This window comes from Salvelinus alpinus, chromosome 22, assembly GCF_045679555.1.
Source record: "Salvelinus alpinus chromosome 22, SLU_Salpinus.1, whole genome shotgun sequence".
Taxonomy (NCBI): domain Eukaryota; kingdom Metazoa; phylum Chordata; class Actinopteri; order Salmoniformes; family Salmonidae; genus Salvelinus; species Salvelinus alpinus.
This window is the reverse complement of record NC_092107.1, coordinates 30,559,702-30,583,197: the sequence shown is the minus strand read 5'-3', so window position 1 is coordinate 30,583,197 and position 23,496 is coordinate 30,559,702. Positions and strand designations below refer to the sequence as shown.

The window sequence follows — 23,496 nt, the reverse complement described above, 5'->3', positions numbered from 1 at the left end:
TGTGTGTATGACCAAGGCCTGAGAGGGGTAAGGGGCAGCGAGGTTGAAGAGTGAGGGGGAGGAGGGTGTTCTGTTTGTCCAAACGCTCTGAGGGTTGTTCTCATTTAGAATTTGTAAAACAGAAGTGTGTTTGTTACAGTATCGAGGGCCAGTGGGCATTACTAAGTTGTGCAGATGTTTGAATTTCTAAGAAAGGCTGTTGTGTTCAAGTCCAACTCCATGTCAGGAACCTCTCTTTACGGTTCTATTTTTACACAGGGCGGGGGTTGAAATACATTTATTTGAAAACTACATGCTTTTTCTCTTCTTTTGTATTTTATATTGCAATGAGTCACTGTCAATTATTTACTGCCCACTGATGATAAACATTTCATACACAAAGACTGCACTGAGATGAAAATGACAGTATAACTTTAGACGAAATTAAAACAATTTTTAGTCATTGTATTTAAAATGTTTTATTATAAATAGGAATAATACTGTGCTTGTACACAAGACATTGTGTCATATCATTCTGTCAAAAAATACAGAAAAATATATAAAAATTAAGGAAACCATTGGAAAGACAAAATACTTTTCTTACTGTTACAGACAAATGTACAATTGAGCGCTGAGTGCTTGTGGCAACCTTAGATCTGTTGAGACATCCAGCTACCATTTAGTGAACAGACGGACACAGTGTTCCTATAAGATATGTGATGTAGTAACTTGACTAAAACATTGAAGAAAGTTTAAGAATAATGTTGCAGAATTGCTTAGATACTTTAGAGAGAATAAATAAGGAAATGACGTAAACACCACACTATTGATCTTTCTGTTTTTGCAACAAGAAAAACCAAAAGACAAAAGACCAACAAAAAAAAAACGATTTGGCTTTGTAATTCTTCATACGTTTTTTTGTTTACTTATTTTTTCCCTTGAATCAATCTGCTCCACATGGGCTTGGAATGACTTCAATGGTTCACAATGTGCGTCCCACCTTTCCCTGTCGTTTTGCTATTATAGCAGTACTGACGATGTTGGTGGTTGTTGTTGCTGTTGCTTCTTGGACCTGGAAGCCTCCGTAGGGACATACTCAAACGTGATTCAAATGTTTATACAGAATGTTCTTAAGACACAAGATCTTATTTGATTCATCTGTTTGATGGCGTCGTCGACTCTGAGGTACGTGATATTGCACTTCTGGTCAGCTGGGTTGGTCTGTGGTGAGGTGGTCCTGGTTTCTCATGTGTCTCTTGGTCATGAGTCTCGTGACCTAACAGGCCTCTATGAGGGGGAACTGCACCCCTGGATGGATCAGCCCTGTCGCCCATCAGAACCCCTGAGTCCCCCCTCCCTCCTCCTCCTCCTTCACCTGGGACTTTCCCCGAAGTCACCCCTGACCCCTAGGAATCCCTCTAAAGCTACAAGAGATCAGAGTTATCAACAGAACACAGTGAGAGTTGAACGGATTGTTTAAAAACACTGATCATTTAACATAGTGAAGTGAAGGAACAGCGGTAGTATACATTACAGGTCTGTTTATGATGATGTATCAAAGCTTCCTCTTTCAATGACATATGTCTTTTTTACACGTTTGTTTGTTTGTTTGTTCCTCAGTCTATGGTTGGAATATTGTGTTCATTCCACTCTTTGTGTGGGAAGGAATCTTCTGGAACAAAACATATCAAATAAATGCAACGTCAAATAAATCCCAACAAAAGCCTGTTATTTTTTCCATCAAGTAGCTTTCGATCAGAGATAAATAGAATGAATCTGTATTCATTTGGCCCTACGGCAAACATGTCAACAGACTCACAGCTCTAAGGCCGCTAGTAAGTCTGTTACTATACAGTCTGGTTGTGCTCTTCCACAGGCCTGACTTGAGGATTTTTTACCCCAACCAGGCCTCTGCTCCTGGGCTGTGCTGTGGGTCTATGTGGGCTAGTCCTCCACGGTCCTCCTGGTCAAAGTTGGCGCCCAATGTGGGGTAGACCACATCACAGGCAAGGGAATATACCCAGTGGCATCTCTGTCAGTCATCAACAGACATGAATCGAAGTTCATGTGTTTCTTTGTTTTGGCCTTAAATTCCTCTCTGTCAATGTCATTTTATCTATAATCTCTCTTCCATTATTTTCATCAAGTGTGAAGGAACAGATTATTGTTGAGGGAATAGATTACATAAAGAGCCCCCTCAGTCTCAACATATGCAGTACACACGTCCCTCAACCGAGACTGGGCTGGGCCGGAGGTGGAGACTGGGCTGGGCCAGAGGTGGAGACTGGGTTGGGCCAGAGGTGGAGACTGGGTTGGGCCAAAGGTGGAGACTGGGTTAGGCCAGAGGTGGAGACTGGGCTGGGCCAGAGGTGGAGACTGGGTTAGGCCAGAGGTGGAGACTGGGCTGGGCCAGAGGTGGAGACTGGGCTGGGCCAGAGGTGGAGACTGGGCTGGGCCAGAGGTGGAGACTGGGTTGGGCCAAAGGTGGAGACTGGGTTGGGCCAGAGGTGGAGACTGGGTTGGGCCAGAGGTGGAGACTATGTTGGGCCAGAGGTGGAGACTGGGCTGGGCCAGAGGTGGAGACTGGGCTGGGCCAGAGGTGGAGACTGTGCTGGGCCAGAGGTGGAGACTGGGCTGGGCCAGAGGTGGAGACTGGGTTGGGCAAGAGGTGGAGACTGGGTTGGGCCAAAGGTGGAGACTGGGTTGGGCAAGAGGTGGAGACTGGGCTGGGCCAGAGGTGGAAACTGGGCTGGGCCAGAGGAGGAGACTGGGTTGGGCCAGAGGTGGAGACTGGGTTGGGCCAAAGGTGGAGACTGGGTTGGGCCAGAGGTGGAGACTGGGTTGGGCCAAAGGTGGAGACTGGGTTGGGCCAGAGGTGGAGACTGGGTTGGGCCAGAGGTGGAGACTGGGTTGGGCAAGAGGTGGAGACTGAGTTGGGCCAGAGGTGGAGGTGGTGGAGGTGGTGGGGGGTCACTTAGAGAGGCAGATCCTCAGGTGATCTCAGGTCTCAGATAATGAAGGGCACCTAAAAGGAAAAACAGAGGAGAATGAGACTAAGTTATGAGTTATCCTCAATTAAACATAAAGAGGGTGATGATCACTGACAGAGATAAAGAGGGTTTGAACCATGGGAGCAGCATTATCATGGTGATCAGTCTAACAGTGCAGCGGCAGTGTGTGTGTGTGTGTGTGTGCGTGCGTGCGTGCGTGCGTGCGTGTGTGTGTGTGCGCGTGTGTGTGTGCGTGCGTGCGTGCGTGTGTGTGTATGTGGGGAAGTGGGCAGACATGATATCAGTCCCATTGAGACTGGGTTAGGCTTGACACTAGAGGCCCAGTACCAGTGAATCTGGGACAGGGATCAATACTGCTTCCCCAGCTGACCTCAGCAGGCCCACACCACACACCTGTTTCTAATTGCCGCCCTGCCAGAGGATATTAGGATCCTTCCACCCCCCAGAAAATACCTTTTCCCATTCTACAGACCTAACCGCACACGTGTATCCAGTCTCTGTGATTAATGACATCAAGATGTAGTCCCTCTGATGGGTGTGTGTGTGTGTGTGTGTGTGTGTGTGTGTGTGTGTGTGTGTGTGTGTGTGTGTGTGTGTGTGTGTGTGTGTGTGTGTGTGTGTGTGTGTGTGTGTGTGTGTGTGTGTGTGTGTGTGTGTGTGTGTGTGTAGATCTGTAGCTCTGTTTGACTCACCTGGGAGTGTCTTTTCTGTCCACTTACATATTTCTTCAAGATATTTCATTAAGCATTTATTTCTCTCGGATATTAGGTTAAATATTCCCTCGATACCTGCAGTCCTTTTTAAAGCCGTAGCAGCCATCTACATGGACTGGTGTCTTTGCTTTGAAGGGTGAGGTTGCTGCGAGGTCGAGGGACTGGCCTGATTGGGTGACCCACAGAGGGAAATTGAAAACTGCAGGGTGCTCTAATCACTGCTGAACGCATGTGGATGATGTCGGTTTTTGAGAGTTACATGAAGGTTTGTTTGATGTCAGAGTTAGTGTAATGTTAATGTGAACTGAAGGGCCTCCTCACTGTTTAACAAGCCTTCCATAAGGAAACGATCCAGGAGACACTATCTTACACTATTAGTACTGTTTCATAGGAATGAACTGAATTGCTGACAGGCGAGGCGAGGTGAGCTACAGTATACTAAAGGACAGATATGTTCCAATATACTCAGTGTTACTTCAGAGATAGGATCAAACAACTTATCCTGTCTGAAACCCTGCTGTTTTCATTGGATGGAAACACGTCATGTAAACACTGCTAGAGTCCTATCAACACATTTGTCCTTTGTAAATGTATCGGTGCAGTAGACTTAAGAGCGGTGAAAGGTTAAGGCGGCTACAGTTGATTGGAGAGATATCTTCCTAAGTGTTTAAGTGGTATTAAAAGTGAGCGATATTGACCTTACTTTGTCCGTGGTACTGCCCATACTGGTAGGAGGCCACAGGGTCCACACTGTAGGCAGGAGCGCTGTAGGAGGACGGGCAGTAGGACTGGGAGTTGGGCAGCGAGGGAAGACTGGGGATGTTGGGGACACTGGACAGGCCCTCCAGACCCTTGATGTGCTCCAGACGCTGGGAGCAGCTGGCCCCCATGCCCCCGGGGGGCTCCAGGCCTCCTGTCAGGGGGGAGAGGGCATAGTCACTCTGGGGCTGGTGGGGCACCCCGCCTGGGTTCAACAGACCCATCACCTGGAGAGAGAGGGAGGGAGAGAAAGGGAGGATGAGTGTTATTGACGTGACGTTATTGACGTTCCATTCAGATAGGTGGTTAAGTGATTTTGGCACAGCTTGGTGTTAGGTATCATCCCAACCCCCATCTATAACACATACCAACACAGCCTAACTCAGACAGGAAGTTCCCCTCCACTGACATCAAAACCCTTCCATCAGGCCTTCCCAGACAGGCAGAGATAGCTTCACAGAGGAAGAATTAACCAATTTGTCTCAGAACTCAACTTATTTGGAAATTCCCTCCTGCCGCCGCTCCAAAAAGCAAAGGATGAGATAAAGACTTATCGCCAAAGATGTCCCAACACAGATAACATGGTAGACCTTTAGAAGCAGAGAGAAACTCTGGACCACAGCAGACAAGCTGCAGACAAACAGGCTTTGACCTGTTATTGATTAGCTGCCCGATAATCGAATTTGGGGGAATATTTCTTGGCGAGCGAAGGACGGAAAAGAGCCGTAGGGTATCGTTATAGAGGAGGTTCAGACAGAACGAGCCGATAACAAACCCTCACTAACTTTATCTGGACGGATAAGAAAGAAAGTTCAACAAAGTGTCTAATAAACAGATAATTGCTGTGACTCAAGATCATCTCACTGGATACCAACGTGACCACTTTAAACCTCCCTACCTCTAAATGCATCAAATCCCTCTAAACAGAGACCTGTAGCCTCTGTCGATGTCCTAATGAAAAGCAGGTTCGCTGCATGTTGGGCTCTTCTGGCCCTATAAGTGACATATTATTCTACATCCACACACACAGATGGTCCCGCTTAAGTCATTTCCCAGGCAGGGGACAGAGGAGCCCATGTTGATTTTGAGAGGGGAGTTGTGTTTCTCGACCCCAGTAACATTTTCCCCAAAAATTACCTGCGTTTTGGAACGCTCTAGTTAAACAGAAAAAGTATATGGACGGATGGCGTGGTCGATCCTGCGTGTGTGTGCGTGTGCGCGTGCGCGTGTTTCCTTGATTTCCCACGGTAGCTGCGTATGGACTACGTAAGAGAGGGAGGGAGGTGTAGATAAACGTAAAGAAAGTCTTAACAGAGATTCAGGGAGGGGTAGTTTCCCATGAACCTTAAAACACACACTCTCACACATACATTATGGTTGTCATACAGAAGCCCTGTCCGTGGAATCTTGACAAACACCCTTGAAGAGGATGATGTGTGTTCCTTACAAATGGAAAACATGTGGGGGTTAGGCACCCCATTTATCAGAGAGAGAGAGAGAGGAGATGAGGGGTGTTCGATTTGTAGAATTGTGTATTGCGCCAACATGTATCAAAAGTTCTCCACATCTTGCATGCAAATAATAAGTATAAATCCAGCTTAGTTTCTACATAGAGTAGGCCTAGTTGATCTTCCATATACAGTCTTCATAACCATTTTATAAATTAAAGACCCATCCAATTTAAGTCAATTCATAATTTAAACTAAGAAGGACTATACATTCCTATATTCTACACACGTACCAAAAAAAATTAGATAGCCTGCACCAATTATATAGGTAACAAAACATGGAAAGTAATCTACATAAATTACACACATAATTAAATTTATATTCGGTAGTAATCAATTTGAACACTGGAACCTTGATTTATTACTGTGCCAAAGCGCGAGGATATTATACGCGTGTTGATGGGCTAAAGCATGGGAAGATTTAGAGGCAATGACGAAGAGACTGGAAGCAAAAGTATATTTCCCCTACTGCAACAGAAAAATACTGAATATTGTCTAAAAATATTTCGTATTTGGAAAAGTTTTTCAAGAAAAAAAGCAGGCCCGACTGAGGTGAAGTTAGTGCCTCCACAATGACTGGTAAGAAATGACGAGACTACAATAAAAAATAATTGATAGACAATATCTCCCCTCCTTATGACTTAGCCTATTCATTGTCATTTATATCAATTGAACACATTTCAGTAGATTAAACTGAACAAAATAAATGTCTCACAAATTACCAACAAGTATCTTAAATGTTCATCAATAATATCAAACATTTCAAAGGTTTCCCTTTCCCACCATGTGCCCTGTGTAAATGTCCTTTTTGCATACTGTCTAACCATGCCAGCCTCTCCAGTCATTCATCCTTCATGTCCATATCGTCACACTCTCTAAAGTGACCCTGAAGCACTGAAGCACTGGTGTGTGTGTGTGTGTGTGTGTGTGTGTGTGTGTGTGTGTGTGTGTGTGTGTGTGTGTGTGTGTGTGTGTGTGTGTGTGTGTGTGTGTTTGCGTGTGTGTGTGTGTGTGTGTGTGTGTGTGTGTGTGTGTGTGTGTGTGTGTGTGTGTGTGTGTGTGTGTGTGTGTGTGTGTGTGTGTGTGTGTGTGTGTGTGTGTGTGTGTGTGTGTGTGTGTGTGTGTGTGTGTGTGTGTGTGGGGGTCTGACTTTGAGCAGCTGAAATCTCATTTTCTGCTTGTTAGGACAGCCCTTAATGTTTAGGTAAAGGGACGACAAGCCTCATGCCTGTATAATTGGCCATAATTGTCTTTTCAGTATAATTTGTCTCATCTTCTCCTCATTCATTTGTCCTCCTCCATGTCAGTCCTCTGTCCTTTTCAAGTCCTTTCACTCCACCTCACACCCACCTCCACCTCTCCCCACCTCCCGATATAGATAAGAGTATGAACTGTGTGTGTGTGTGTGTGTGTGTGTGTGTGTGTGTGTGTGTGTGTGTGTGTGTGTGTGTGTGTGTGTGTGTGTGTGTGTGTGTGTGTGTGTGTGTGTGTGTGTGTGTGTGTGTGTGTGTGTGTGTGTACACGTGTACACGTGTCTGTGTGTGTAGCTCTGTTTGACTCACCTGGGAAGAGAGGCCGTTGCTGATGGCAGGGTTCATGGGAGGGCCTCCTGACGTGATGAAGCTGTCGGAGTAGCCTGAGAAGCTGTGGCGTCCAGAGGCCAGGCAGTAGGCAGACCCCCCATCCTGTCCTCCCCCTCCTGAGCTCTGGTGGTGGCCTGAGGATGGGGGCAGGGGCTGGGGCCGGTGCAGCGTGCTGGCCTGCTCCGACACCGCTAAGGGAAGGACAAATAGAAAAGAAGAACTTACCATTTACGTATATTGTCTCTCAATTGTCAGATTATTACATTGTAGTCAATATTTAACAATAAATGACTTTGCTAATCAAGCTCAAGGGTCTGAACTCTGAGAGCAATAGCTGTATATCTGAAACACACAGGATGTTTAGCCTGTGGCCTTGTTTACAGAGTGTCCCACCTTGTGATATGGATGTAGGTGGATACGGGCTGTCAGACAGCTGATAAGGTGAGAGACTGGACATGGCAGAGGGCGGGAAACCCCCAGGGATCAGGTGATTGAAGGCCATGAGCTGACTAGCTCCAGCCTGCTTCCTCCACCGGGCTCTTCTGTTACTGAACCACACCTGGGGAAAGAGGAAAACATGACATGAGATCTTACATTGTCTTAAACATACAGTCCCACAAATACAGTGCATTCGGAAAGTATTTAGACCCCTTGAAATGTTCCACATTTTGTTAAGTTACAGCCTTATTTCAAATTAATTAAATGGAAAAAAATCCTTAGCAATCGAGACAGAATACCTCATAATGACAAACCTAAAACAGGTTTTTAGAAATGTGTGCAAATGTATGAAATAAAAACAATATTTACATTAAAAACCTTATTTACATTAGTATTCAGACCCTTTCTATGAGACTCTAAATTGAGCTCAGGTGCATCCTGTTTCCATTGATCATCCATACCAGTCCACCGGTGGTAAATTCAATTGATTGGACATGATTTGGAAAGGCACACACCTGTCTATATAAGGTCCCACAGTTGACAATGCATGTCAGAGCAAAAACCAAGCCATAAGGTCGAAGGAATTGTCCGTATAGATCTGGGTCTGGGTACAGAAAAGGGTACGAAAAAACTTCTGCAGCATTGAAGGTCCCCAAGAACACAGTGGCCTCCATCATTCTTAAATGGAAGAAGTTTGGAACCACCAAGACTCTTCCTAGAGCTGACCGCCCAGTCAAACTGAGTAATCGGGGGAGAAGGGCCTTGGTCAGGGAGGTGACATGAACCCAATGGTCACTCTGACAGAGCTCTAGAGTTTCTCTGTGGAGATGGGAGAACCTTCCAAAAGGCACCTAAAGATGCTCAGACCATGAGAAAAAAGATTCTATGGTCTCATGAAACCCAGCTTGAAATCTTTGGCCTGAATGCCAAGCGTCACGTCTGGAGGAAACCTGGCACCATCCATACTGTGAAGCACGGTGGTGACAGCATCATGCTGTGGGGATGTTTTTCAGTGGCAGGGACTGGGAGACTAGTCAGGATCGAGGGAAAGATGAACGGAGCAAAGTACAGAGATTCTTGATGAAAACCTGCTCCAGAGTGCTCAGGACCTCAGACTGGGGCAAAGGTCCACCTTCCAACAGGACAACAACCCTAAGCACACAGCCAATACAAGGCAGGAGTGGCTTCGGGACAAGTCTCTGAATGTTCATGAGTGGCCCAGCCCGGACTTGAACCCGATCGAACATCTCTGGAGAGACCTGAATATAGCTGTGCAGCGACGCTCCCCATCCAACCTGACAGAGGTTGAGAGGATCTGCAGAGAAGAATGGGAGAAACTCCCCAAATAAAGACGTGTCAAGCTTGTAGCGTCATACCCAAGAAGACTCAATGCTGTAATCGCTGCCAACGGTGCTTCAACAAAGTACTGAGTACAGGTCTGAAAACTTATATAAATGTGATATTTCCGTGGGTTTTTTACTTATAAATTAGCAAAAAATTCGAAAAAACTGTTCTTGCTTTGTAATTATTGGGAATTGTGTGTAGATTGATGAGATAAACATTTTTTTTATACATTTTAGAATAAGGTTGTAATGTAACAAAATGTGGAAAAAGTCAAGGGGTCTGAATACTTTCCGAAGGCACTCTATTAATGGTTAATGACTGTAATTTGTGCATATGTGTATATCTCTCTATATGAGTCAATATGTTTTTGTCTGACTGCATTGTTTTTGTTTCTGATTTCTATGTATTGTGTGTGTGTGTGTGTGTGTGTGTGTGTGTGTGTGTGTGTGTGTGTGTGTGTGTGTGTGTGTGTGTGTGTGTGTGTGTGTGTGTGTGTGTGTGTGTGTGTGTGTGTGTGTGTGTGTGTGTGTGTGTCTAAACCCTGTGTGTTATTGTCTGAGTGTTTGTGTGTGTGTCGGGGTCATGTGTTCCTCTCCAGACCTGCCCATGTGACTCCTGGCTGCAGCCAACAAGGCAATCTCTATCTCCACATCTCATGCCTCACCACAGGAACATCATTTAAACATAGCAACACAACACTATTTACATGCCACCCCCCCCCCCCCCCCCCCTATAAATTCCTCTAACTATAAATAAGCTCTGATGGTCTTATTTCAGTCCTGTTCCATAGCCATAAAGTCACCCAAAGCTTCAAATAGTGTAGTTAATGAGAATAAGAAAATTGTATTTGAGGACTGTGCTTGCCTCAAAACTCATCTATTCCAACTAACTCTCACAGTCTCACTTCAGAATTAAACGTTCATTAACAGTTGAAGTCGGAAGATTACATACACCTTAGCCAAATACATTTAAACTCAGTTTTTCACCATTTATTGACATTTAATCCTAGTAAAAATGCCCTGTCTTAGGTCAGTTAGGATCCCCACTTTATTTTAAGAATGTGAAATGTCAGAATAATAGTAGAGAGAATGATTAATTCCAGCTTTTATTTCTTACATCACATTCCCAGTGGGTCAGAAGTTTACATACAATCAATTAGTATTTGGTAGCATTGCCTTTAAAATTGTTTAACTTGGGTCAAATGTTTCATTTAGCCTTCCACAAGCTTCGCACAATAAGTTGGGTGAATTTTGGCCCATTCCTCCTGACAGAGCTTGTGTAACTGAGTCAGGTTTGTAGGCCTCCTTGCTCGCACACGTTTTTTCAGTTCTGCCCACAAATTTTCTATTGGATTGAGGTCAGGGCGTTGTGATGGTCACTCCAATACCTTGACTTTGTTGTCCTTAAGCCATTTTACCACAACTTTGGAAGTATGCTTGGGGTCATTGTCCATTTGGAAGACCCGTTTGCGACCAAGCTTTAACTTCCTGACTGATGTCTTGAGATGTTGCTTCAATATATCCACATAGTTGTCCTATCCTCATGATGCCATCTTTTTTGTAAAGTGCACCAGTCCCTCCTGCAGCAAAGCACCCCCACAACATGATGCTGCCACCCCCATGCTTCACGGTTGGGATGGTGTTCTTTGGCTTGCAAGCCTCCCCCTTTTTGCTCCAAACATAACAATGGTCATTATGGCCAAACAGTTCTATTTTTGTTTCATCAGACCAGAGGACATTTCTCCAAAAAGTACGATCTTTGTCCCCATGTGCGGTTGCAAACCGTAGTCTGGATTTTTATGGCGGTTTTGGAGCAGTGGCTTCTTCCTTGCTGAGCGGCCTTTCAGGTTATGTCGATATAGGACTCGTTTTACTGTGGATATAGATACTTTTGTACCTGTTTCCTCCCGCATCTTCACAAGGTCCTTTGCTGCTGTTCTGGGATTGGTTTGCACTTTTTGCACTAAAGTGCGTTCATCTCTAGGAGACAGAACGCATCTCCTTCCTGAGTGGTATGACGGCTGCATGGTCCCATGGTGTTTATACTTGCGTACAATTGTTTGTACAGATGAACGTGGTACCTTCGGGCATTTGGAAATTGCTCCCAAGGATGAACCAGACCTGTGGAGGTCTAAAAGAAAAATCTGAGGTCTTGGCTGATTTACCCAAGTTACTGTGGGAAGCTTGTTTAAGGCTACCCAAGATGTTTGACCCAAGTTGAACAATTTAAAGGCAATGCTACCAAATACTAATTGAGTGTATGTCAACTTCTGACCTACTGGGAATGTGTTGTAAGAAATAAAAGCTGAAATTAATCAAAATAAATAATTCTCTCTACTATTATTCTGACATTTCACATTCTTAAATTAAAGTGGTGATCTAACTGACCTAAGACACTGACATTTGTACTTGGATTAAATGTCAGGAATTGTGAAAAACTGAGTTTAAATGTATTTGGCTAAAGTAAACTCCCGACTTCAACTGTAAGTGTCTTATATCGCCTGAAAGCTTAAATTCTTGTTAGTCTAACTGCACTGTCCGATTTACAGTAGCTATTACAGCTGAAACATGCCAAGCGATTGTTTGAGGACGGCGCCCCATTTCAAAATATTTTTCCACCGGCCCAGGTTTCATACATTCACATACAAAGATTAAATATTCACTTACTTTTTGAAAATCTTCCTCTGATTTGTCCTCCAAAGGGTCCCAGCTATAACATGTAGTTTAGTTTTGTTAGATAAAATCTACTTTTCTATCCCAAAAAGTCTGTTTAGTTGGCGCCATCGATTTGAGTAATCCACTTGTTCAACTTGCAGAGAAAGGAATCCAAAAATCTACCCCTAAACTTTGTTTCAACCAGTCAAAATATGTTTGTATTTACTCCTCAGATACCCTAGAATGTATTCAAACTATAAAATTTAGCTCAGAAAGAAGTATGTTCAATAGGAAACCAATTTTAGCAGTTGCGCAACTTCGTCATGGTGCGCAAAAACACGGATTTCCAAGACTGTGTCCTCTTACACAAACTGTTATTTCTTATTCGTTTTTGAAGTTACAAGCCTGAAACCTTGTAAATAGACTTCTGACACCCTGTGGAAGCCATAGGAATTGCATGTTTTACAATATGACCTTTCTCTTGCATTTCTAAGAGGATGGTCTCTCAAAAAACAAAAATTCTGGTTGGTTTTTCTTTGTATTTTCTCCTACCATATCTATTGTGTTATATTGTCCTATATTATTTTAACATTTCTACAAACGTCAAAGTGTTTTCTTTCCAATGGTACCAATTATATGAATATACTGTCTTCAGGGCCTGAGCTACAAGCAGTTAACTTTGAGCATGCCATTCAGGCGGAAATGGAGAAAAAAGGGGCATAGCCCACTTGAGAAATCCCGCTATGCCCTCCGACCAACCATCAAACAGGTAAAGTGTCAATACAAGACTAAGATTGAATCCTACTACACCGGCTCTGACACTCGTTGGATGTGGCAGGGCTTGCAAACTATTATGGACTATAAAGGGAAGCACAACTGTGAGCTGCCCAGTGACACAAGCCTAGCAAATGAGCTAAATGACGTCTATGCTCGCTTTGAGGCAAGCAACACTGAGGCATGCATAAGAGCATCAGCTGTTCCGTACAACTGTGTGATCACGCTCTCCGTAGCCAATGTGAGTAAGACCTTTAAAAAAGTCAACATTCCCAAGGCCGCAGGGCCAGACAGATTACCAGGACGTGGACCCCGAGCATGAGCTAACCAACTGGCAAGTGTCTTCACTGACATTTTCAACCTGTCCCTGACGAGTCTGTAATAACAACATATTTCAAGCAGACCACCATAGTCCCTGTGCCCAAGAACACCAAGGTAACCTGCCTAAATGACTACAGACCCGTAGCACTCACGGCTGTAGCCATGAAGTGCCTTGAAAGGCTGGTCATGGCTCACATCAACACCATTATCCCAGAAACCCTAGACCCACTCCAATTTACATACCGCCTCAACAGATCCACAGATGAGGCAATCTCTATTGCACTCCACACTGTCCTTTCCCACCTGGACAAAAGGAACACCTACGTGAGAATGCTATTCATTGGCTACAACTCAGCATTAAAAACCATAGTGCCCTCAAAGCTCATCACTTAGCTAAGGACCCTGGGACTAAACACCTCCCTCTGCAACTGGATCCTGGACTTCCTGATGGGCCACCCCCAGGTGGTAAGGGTAGGTAACAACACATCTGCCACGCTGATCCTCAAAACGGGGCCGCTCAGCGGTGCATGCTCAGTTCCCTCCTGAACTCCCTATTCACCCATGACTGCATGGCCAAGCACAACTCCAACACCATCATTAAGTTTGCCGACAACACAACAGTGGAAGGCCTGATCACCGACAACAATGAGACAGCATATAGGGAGGAGGTCAGAGACCTGGCAGTGTGGTGCCAGAATAACAACCTCTCCCTCAATGTGATCAAGACAAAGGAGATGATTGTGGACTACAGGAAAAAGAGGACTGAGCACGCCCCCATTCTCATCGACGGGGCTGTAGTGTAGCAGATGGAGCGCTTCAAGTTCCTTGGTGTCCACATCACCAATGAACTATTATGGTCCAAACACAGCTGCACCATCGAGAGCATCCTAACTGGTTGCATCACCACCTGGTATGGCAACTGCTCAGCCTCCAACCTGCTAGGCACTACAGAGGCTAGTGCGTATGGCCCATTACTGGTACCAAGCTTCCTGCCATCCAAGACCTCTATACCAGGCGGTGTCAGAGGAAGGCCCTAAAAACTGCCAAAGTCTCCAGGCACCCTAGTCATACACTGTTCTCTCTGCTAACACAAGGCAAGGAGTACCGGAGCGCCAAGTCTAGGTTAACAGCTTCTATCCCCAAGCCATAAGACTCCTGAACAGCTAATCAAATGGCCACCCCGACTATTTGCCCCCCCCCCCACACACATTTTTACGCAGCTGCTACTCTCTGTTTATTATCTATGCATAGTCACTTTATCTCTACCTACATGTACATATTGCCTCAATTACCTCGACTAACCTGTGCCCCTGCACATTGACTCTGTACCGGTACCCCCTGTATATAGCCTCGCTACTGAAATCTTAAGGTTAGGCATTAACTCTGAATGGTTATGGTAAGGGTTCAGGTTTGGGATAGGCTTAAAACAAAAATCTCAAAGCAACTTTCTATCGCTGGATTCAAACGCGCAACTTTTGGAATAAGAGGCAGATGCTTACGCCCATCCTCCTCCCCGTCCACAACACCCTAGCAAAACCGAAACCTACATGAACGTAACAGCGCTCACTGTTGTCCCTAGTGGCCGGTTTCCACAAAATCTCCCAGCAACTTCAGACATGGATGGACGTCAAATAGTGACTTGTATCATGTGTGACCTGGCTTATCAATTCACAGGGACAGAGCGGATAAATGAACCCATCCATATCAATAAATTAACATTTAACTCAACAGGCCCCCTTCTCCTCTGACCAGTATGGGGGGATGTGGTTGGCTGCTGCTGCTGAGAGTCGGTGTTGTGTGACTGGCGGGACTCATGCTGATTCCATATGTAATAGCCCCATGCTGGGCCCGGTACAGCCTCCATACGGGAGCTGTTGTGGGGAATTTTCTGGGCTGTAGATCAGAGCTGGGCCTGCATATTGGACCCCTGGGAACACAGGATGAAGGGGCAGGCCAGAAATGTGTGTGTGTGCGTGTGTGTGTGTGTGTGCAGTGCACGTGTGAGTGTGTGGATGTGTGTGATGTGTGATAAAGAGTGTGTGTGTGTGTGTGATGTATGTGTAGTCTACCTGAACTCTGGCCTCTGTGAGTTTGGCCCTCTGAGCCAGCTCTTCCCTGGTGTAGATGTCAGGGTAGTGTGTTCGTTCGAAGGCTCTCTCCAGCTCATCCAGCTGTTCGGCCGTGAAGGTGGTTCTACTGCGGCGCTGCTTCCTCTTCAGAGGCAGGTCTGGTTCAGACTCCACGTCCGACCCCTCATCTGAGTGGCTCGCTGCTCCAACAGACAAGAGATGCACAGTTAGGGCTCTCATGGTGTTAGTACAGTATCATTAGCACAGTTAACAGTTACTGATGGTTTATAGAACTAGATTCCATTAGTCAAGTCCATCGTTGTAATTAATAATGTGTTCATAACTGACTGGACTGGTTTATAGAACAGTTCTAAATAAACAAATCAGTCTTGAAAACACATCTTCAGTTTCTTATTCTCCTGACTACAGTGATCAAATAGAATGCAGGGAGACCAATAGGGAGAGCCGTCTAGAAAAAGAAGTGTAGTGATTCAGAGTGAGAGTGAAGAACAGAAGGATGAATCCATCCATCCACTTGAAGTGTGAACTTGTTTGCTTTCCTTTTTGTCCCATGCTATCCGTTTACATAAACCTCTTCAGAGGGGCCAGCACCACCCCTCCCAACGCTCCCCATCTCCCAATGTTCCCTCTTGTCTTGTGCACCAACAGACTTCCATTCATAGGGGAATTCTGTGTGCTTTTATAAATAATCCCACAGGACAAGGTTCCCGAGGCGTGGCGGCAGTGGGATTGAGAGGACTAAGCGCCACACAAAGGCCTAATTTTGATCCAGGGACCGTTCGTTTTTTTAAGGGGGGAAAGGGGGGTCAGTGACGGAGAGAGAGAGTGTCGGGGGGAACCTGCATTGTCTACAGTTGCAGTCTTGCTGGAGCCCCAGTAACAGTTGGGGATGGAGAGAGGGACTGGGCAGCAGCCCCCCATACACCCCCCTCCACACCACTTGCAGGTGCATGCTGGTCTTGTTTGCTCAGAGAGAAACGCTGGCGCTTTAAAAGCTAATTCAGCAGAAGAGGCAGTGAATTGACGAGGCTCTCTAAAGCTACGGCCCAGTGGTAACACAGTGGTAACACAGTGGTAACCTAGGGCAGGGCCAAGCCAGACAAACAGACAGACCCAAGGGCAGGGAGACCCAGAGATCAGAGACTCTCCTCAGGCCAGTGTCCAACGCCCAGCTTTACTATGCCCCTCAGTGTCCTTGCGTCTGTCACTGTGCACATAAGCATGCAAAGGCATGTACATTTGTACTAGAGCAGGGCGATATGGACCAAAATCCTTGCCTGAATTGGCCAAATTGAGGCAATATTGATAAATAGAAAGATACGTTTATAACATTAATGTGCACCACCGTTTTTTAAATTATCCTTCAAAGCCGTTTTCAAACCACAATTTCAAATAATTTCTGAGTAACAATTAAGTACCTTACAGCAATTGTTTTAATTTAAAATGGTCAAAAAGATACAAAAATTGCTTCTTAAGCCTGTCTGGGAGTGGTCTAAGTTGGGAGGGGAAAACTGAAAACTAGCTGTTATTGGTAGAAAGGTTTCAACTCTGGTTTTTATTGGTGATGTCACCAGGCAGGCCAAAACTTCACCCCACCAAAACAGGCTGAGATTTCATGCAATCTTTTCTAACAGCTCCAACAGTAAAAGTATTATTCCAACCTCATAGTGAGGAAATATATACAGTGCCTTCGGAAAGTATTCAGACCCCTTGACTTTTTCCAAATTTTGTTATGTTGCAGCCTTATTCTAAAATGTATTGATAAACCAAATCATCAGTAACCTACACACAATATCCCATAATGACAATCAATTGAATTTACCCCAGGTGGACTCCAATCAAGTTGTAGAAACATCTCAAATATGATCAATGGAAACAGGATGCACTATTCAAGTTAAAGTAAGATCAGTTATAATACTACTGTATACTCTGTTCTGAAGCGTATGGGCTGGTTTCCTACCAGGCAGTTCTAGTAGGCCTTTAGCTACTTCAGAACAGAAGTTCATTGAGGCTGGCGCGCCGACTTTGTGTTACACTTAATGAATTCCCTGGAGCGGAGGGGAAGTTTTTGTGCAACACTGTATTAGTTCCCCCTCAGAAGCAACAATAAAATACAAGAAAACCCAAATAGCTTGGGGCTCCTCATGTGAAACTGATCCACTCCCCCCTCAGTGCTTTCCATTCTCAACACCAATGGCAGTAGGATGCATTAAGAGCAAATTGGTAAAGAAACATTAAACAATGTGAGAGAGGGGGGGAGAGAAAGAGAAAGGGTAGGGGTTGGGAGAGATGTTGCCTTTGGGTATTTGGGGAGATTATTCTATTTTGCACTTTATCAGAATGCTACCACTTTCTATTTCTGTTTACATTCACAGATACAGGCCATTCAGCTGCTCCCATCCACACTAAACAGAACCAAGATGTAAAATGGCTGCCTGTCGCGGTTAAGACCATTATTACAATGAATCAAGAGAGAAACTACAACTTTACTACCTCCAACAGCCTAATGAATTTTTCACTCTGTGAGCTTCTAGTAGAACAAATCTTTTAATTCCTGACTTCATAACATCCTCAAGCCACATCACTAACCAAACAACAAATGCAAAGACATATTATTGAGAGGAGGAACCAAGGGGTGGGTGGGTGTTTTTTAGGTGGTGGTAGTGGCTGGTGGGGTAGGAATTTGGGGTGTGGAGGAGTTGGAGTGGGGGCATTATTTGAAACAGAATTGCTGGTGAAAAACAGAGAGGAGCCTTTGTAGCTTCAGTTCCTGGAGGCTCATAGGGAATGCTTAGTTTCCCCACAGTTACCAGCATGCAACAGCGTTCCAAAGAATTTCACAGGGATTTAGAATCTGGGAATGCCGAGTTGTTATAAAAATCCTTAATTACTTTGGAATTACCTATCGGTTATGACCAGTCTGCTTTGGGGATCCTAGGGAACGTCTTTCAAACGAAGTGTCAGTATGGCATCTCTTGGAGGTTTGCAGTCCCGTCTTGATATACTTTCATGTGACAAGACTATTTATACTCTCCCCCATCTCTCTCTCTCCCCATCTCTCTCTCCCCCATCTCTCTCTCTCCCCATCTCTTTCTCTCCCCCATCTCTTTCTCTCCCCCATCTCTCTCTCTCCCCATCTCTTTCTCTCCCCCATCTCTCTCTCTCCCCCATCTCTTTCTCTCCCCATCTCTTTCTCTCCCCCAGCTCTCTCTCTCCCCATCTCTTTCTCTCCACATCTCTCTCTCCCCCATCTCTTTCTCTCCCCATCTCTTTCTCTCCCCATCTCTTTCTCTCCCCATCTCTCTCTCTTCCCCATCTCTTTCTCTCCCCCATCTCTTTCTCTCCCCCATCTCTCTCTCTCTTCCCCATCTCTTTCTCTCCCCCATCTCTCTCTCTGCCTACTCTGTCTTTCTCTTTCTCTCCCCCATCTCTTTCTCTCCCCCATCTCTCTCTCTTCCCCATCTCTTTCTCTCCCCCATCTCTTTCTCTCCCCCATCTCTCTCTCTCCCCCATCTCTCTCTCTGCCTACTCTTTCTATCTTTCTCTCCCCATCTCTTTCTCTCCCCCATCTCTTTCTCTCCCCATCTCTTTCTCTCCCCCATCTCTTTCTCTCCCCATCTCTCTCTCTCTTCCCCATCTCTTTCTCTTCCCCATCTCTTTCTCTCCCCCATCTCTCTCTCCCCCATCTCTCTCTCTGCCTACTCTTTCTATCTTTCTCTCCCCCATCTCTTTCTCTCCCCATCTCTCTCTCCCCCATCTCTTTCTCTCCCCATCTCTTTCTCTCCCCCATCTCTTTCTCTCCGCATCTCTCTCTCTTCCCCATCTCTTTCTCTCCCACATCTCTTTCTCTCCCTCATCTCTCTCTCTCTTCCCCATCTCTTTCTCTCCCCCATCTCTCTCTCTCTGCCTACTCTGTCTCTCTCTTTCTCTCCCCATCTCTCTCTCTCTGCCTACTCTGTCTCTCTCTTTCTCTCCCCATCTCTTTCTCTCCCCATCTCTCTCTCCCCCATCTCTTTCTCTCCCCATCTCTTTCTCTCCCCCATCTCTTTCTCTCCCCATCTATTTCTCTCCCCCATCTCTCTCTCTCCCCCATCTCTCTCTCTGCCTACTCTGTCTTTCTCTTTCTCTCCCCCATCTCTTTCTCTCTTCCCCATCTCTTTCTCTCCCCCATCTCTCTCTCTCTGCCTACTCTGTCTCTCTCTTTCTCTCCCCATCTCTTTCTCTCCCCATCTTTCTCTCCCCATCTCTTTCTCTCCCCCATCTCTTTCTCTCCCCATCTCTCTCTCTTCCCCATCTCTTTCTCTCCCCCATCTCTTTCTCTCCCCCATCTCTCTCTCTTCCCCATATCTTTCTCTCCCCCATCTCTTTCTCTCCCCCATCTCTCTCTCTGCCTACTCTGTCTTTCTCTTTCTCTCCCCATCTCTTTCTCTCCCCCATCTCTTTCTCTCCCCATCTCTCTCTCTGCCTACTCTGTCTCTCTCTTTCTCTCCCCCATCTCTTTCTCTCCCCCATCTCTCTCTCTCCCATCTCTCTCTCTGCCTACTCTTTCTCTCTTTCTCTCCCCCATCTCTCTCTCTCTGCCTACTCTGTCTCTCTCTTTTTCTTCCCCATCTCTCTCTATGCCTACTCAGTCCCTCTCTGCATGTCCCCATCTCTCTCTCTGCCTACTCTGTCCCTCTCTCCTTGTCCCCATCTCTCTCTCTGCCTACTCTGTCTCTCTCTCCTTGTCCCCATCTCTCTCTCTGCCTACTCTGTTTCTCTCTCCTTGTCCCTATCTCTCTCTCTGCCTACTCTGTCTCTCTCTTTCTCCCCATCTCTCTCTCTGCCTACTCTGTTTCTCTCTCCTTGTCCCTATCTCTCTCTGCCTACTCTGTCTCTCTCTTTCTCCCCATCTCTCTCTCTTTCTCTCTCTTTGTTGCTCTAAGGCTGAGGTCTTTGCTGGCGATTTGCACGCTCCATCTGTGGAATCCGTCATGGCTGCCTCGACCCGCACAGAGGGGCCTGTCACCTGCCCCACGGGGGAGCGGGGGGCACAAAGAGGGCCAGAGAGTGGCAAGGGGGGGGGGGCACAGCTGGGGGGCTCCCCAAAACCTTCCTCTGCAGCCTGGAGGGGACCATGGGAGCACCTGAGGGGTAGAGGAAGGAGGAGGCCTTTGTTGTTCTCCTATTCAAATGTAGGCTACCACAATCAGGCTTCTATGACTGTGCATTTGTGTTGTTGATGTTGTTGTTGTTGCGTGTGTCAGTGTGTTTGTGAGAGTGTGGGTCTTACAAAGGCATTAGTGTTGTTGTGTGTGTCAGTGTGTTTTTGAGAGAGAGAGAGAGAGAGAGAGAGAGAGAGAGAGAGAGAGAGAGAGAGAGAGAGAGAGAGAGAGAGAGAGAGAGAGAGAGAGAGAGAGAGAGAGAGAGAGAGAGAGAGAGAGAGAGACAGAGAGACAGAGAGAGAGAGAGACAGAGAGAGAGAGAGGTCACCAAGAGGCATAGCACACACAGTAGGGGGTTGAAGTGACAAATGTGTACCTGGTGATACGTCCCCTGCCACCTGATAACTCCCACTGCTCTCTGTACTCTGCTTCAGAGAAACACACACACACACACACACACACACACACACACACACACACACACAAGCGCCTAGGCTTCTGTAGACTGTGAGAATTGGTACTGACAGTACATTACATAGACCATCCTTCTGCTTCTAGGTTAATGAGCCTTGTCAGCCCTACGGCAACTCTGGTGGTGTGAAGATACACACTCACTCATACACTCACACTCACTCATACACTCATACACTCACTCACACTTACTCACTCATACACTCATACACTCATACACTCATACACTCACACTCACTCACTCACTCACTCATATACTCATACACTCATACACTCACTCACACTTACTCACTCATACACTCATACACTCATACACTCACTCACACTTACTCACTCATACACTCACTCACACTTACTCACTCATACACTCATACACTCATACACTCATACACTCATACACTCACTCACTCACACTCACTCATACACTCATACATTCACTCACACTTACTCACTCATACACTCATACACTCACTCATACACTCACTCACACTCACTCATACACATATACAATCATGCACTCACACACTCATACACTCATACACTCATACACTCACTCATACACACACACACTCACTCACTCATACACTCACTCACTCACTCATACACTCCCTCACTCATACACTCCCTCACTCATACACTCACTCACTCATACACTAACTCACTCATACACTCACACCCTTACTCACTCATACACTCACACACTTACTCACTCATACACTCACTCACTCATAAAGTTTTCAGCGCATTTTAATTTTGACAATAGATATTCTGTATTTTGCACATTGGACATACAAACAAATGCATACCAACATATTTAAAGCACACAGCAATGAGTTTACCATTTTTCCCTGACACTACTTTGGTCATTACTGCTGAGTTAAAAATTGTTCCAGGTAAAAAATAAATTGTTTTATTGTATAACAGGATGAATGTGTTTTATATGGCACTGCTGAATAGCCTTAGCAATCAAATTATCCACCAACCCAACATATCTATGTATACATAAACTGTGTCTTAAAATGTTTTATTCATACTCTAGCTAAACTCTCAAACTTACTTTTCCATGTATTTTGACTTCACCTCGACTGTGAGGGGAGTGGTTTACAGTATGTGTGGGATTGGACCCGTAGACTTGCCAGTTTGTAAAACCACAAAACACAGTGCGATCCTTAAAAGGGTAGAGCTATCTAAATTTCAGAGACCCAGAGAAGAAGCCTGGCTTGGACTGGGACTGCCGGGGAGCCGGAGCATTGCTGCTTTAACTTCTTTGATATAGGGGGCAGCATTTTCACTTTTGGATGAATTGCATGCCCATAGTGAACTGCCTCCTACTCTGTCCCAGATGCTAATATATGCATATTACTAATACTATTGGATATAAAACACTCTGAAGTTTCTAAAACTGTTTGGATGATGTCTGTGAGTATAACAGCACTCATATGGCAGGCAAAAACCTGAGAAAAAATCCAAACAGGAAGTGTGAATTCTGAGACTGGTCAATGTTCGACTCATCGCCTATTCAATTCCCTGTAAGATATGGATCTGTTTGCACTTCCTGCGCCTTCCACTAGATGTCAACAGTCTGTAGAACGTGGAATGAAGCTTATGCTGTGTTGTGGGGCCGGATGAGAGGGGAATGAGTCAGTGGTCTGGCAGATTGCCAGCTCCTGGTCACGCGCTTTCCTCATGATATCGCTTTGCGTTCCATAACTTATACAGACACAAAGGAATGCTCCGGTTGGAACGTTATTGGATATATATGATAACAACATCCTGAAGATTGATTCTCTACTTAGTTTGACCAGTTTATTCGACCTGTTATATAACATTTTGAAGTTTTCGTCCGTCCGAGTTCGCCTGCATCTGCGCGAGCGTTTGGACATGTGTACTAAACATGCTAGCAAAAGTAGCTACTTAGACATAAGTAATGGACATTATCGAACAAAACAACGATTTATTGTGGAACTAGGATTCCTGGGAGTGCATTCTGATGAAGATGATCAAAGGTAAGGGAATATTTATGATGTCATTTCGTATTTCTGTTGACTCCAACATGGCGGAGAAATGTTGTTATTTTTGAGCGCCGTCTCAGATTATTGCATGGTGTGCTTTTTACGTAAAGTTTTTTTTAAATCTGACACAGCGGTTGCATTAAGAACAAGTGTATATTTTATTCTATGTAAAACATGTATCTTTCATCAAAGTTTATGATGAGTATTTCTGTTATTTGACGTGGCTCTCTGCAATTTCTCCGGATATTTTGGAGGCATTTCTGAACATGGCGCCAATGTAAACCGAGATTTGTGGATATAAATATGCACATTATCGAACAAAACATAAATGTATTGTGTAACATGATGTCCTATGAGTGTCATCTGATGAAGATCATCAAAGGTTAGTGATTAATTTTATCTCTATTTCTGCTTTTTGTGACTACTATCTTTTGCTGGGAAAATGGCTGTGTTTTTCTGTGGCTATGTACTGAGCTAACATAATCGTTTGGTGTGCTTTTGCTGTAAATCCTTTTTGAAATCAGACATGTTGGCTGGATTCACAACATGTGTAGCTTTAATTTGGTGTCTTTCATGTGTGATTTCATGAAAGATTGATTTTTATAGTAATATATTTGAATTTGGCGCCCTACATTTTTTCTGGCTTTTGGCCAAGTGGGACGTTAGCGTCCCACATATCCCAGAGAAGTTAAGCA

General features: G+C 45.1%; 1 protein-coding gene across 6 annotated transcripts in view; it reads right to left on the bottom strand.

The window, feature by feature from the left end:
* Nucleotides 1-442: 442 nt before the first annotated feature.
* LOC139549417 (paired box protein Pax-3-like) overlaps nt 443-23,496 on the bottom strand; it is a 43,116-nt gene continuing 20,062 nt past the window's right edge. For 3 of the 6 annotated variants that reach the window (XM_071359902.1, XM_071359904.1, XM_071359906.1), the window contains 5 exons: nt 15,154-15,353; nt 7,947-8,112; nt 7,533-7,744; nt 4,407-4,689; nt 443-3,004 (listed from right to left, as the gene is read on the bottom strand). In XM_071359902.1, coding sequence (XP_071216003.1) covers nt 2,970-3,004; nt 4,407-4,689; nt 7,533-7,744; nt 7,947-8,112; nt 15,154-15,353 — 896 coding nt within the window. In that variant the 3' untranslated portion in view covers nt 443-2,969. Of the gene's footprint in view, nt 3,005-4,401; nt 4,690-7,532; nt 7,745-7,946; nt 8,113-15,153; nt 15,354-18,076; nt 20,301-23,496 lie in introns of those variants that run through there. The other 3 variants (XM_071359903.1, XM_071359905.1, XR_011669878.1) reach the window with 2 other exon arrangements.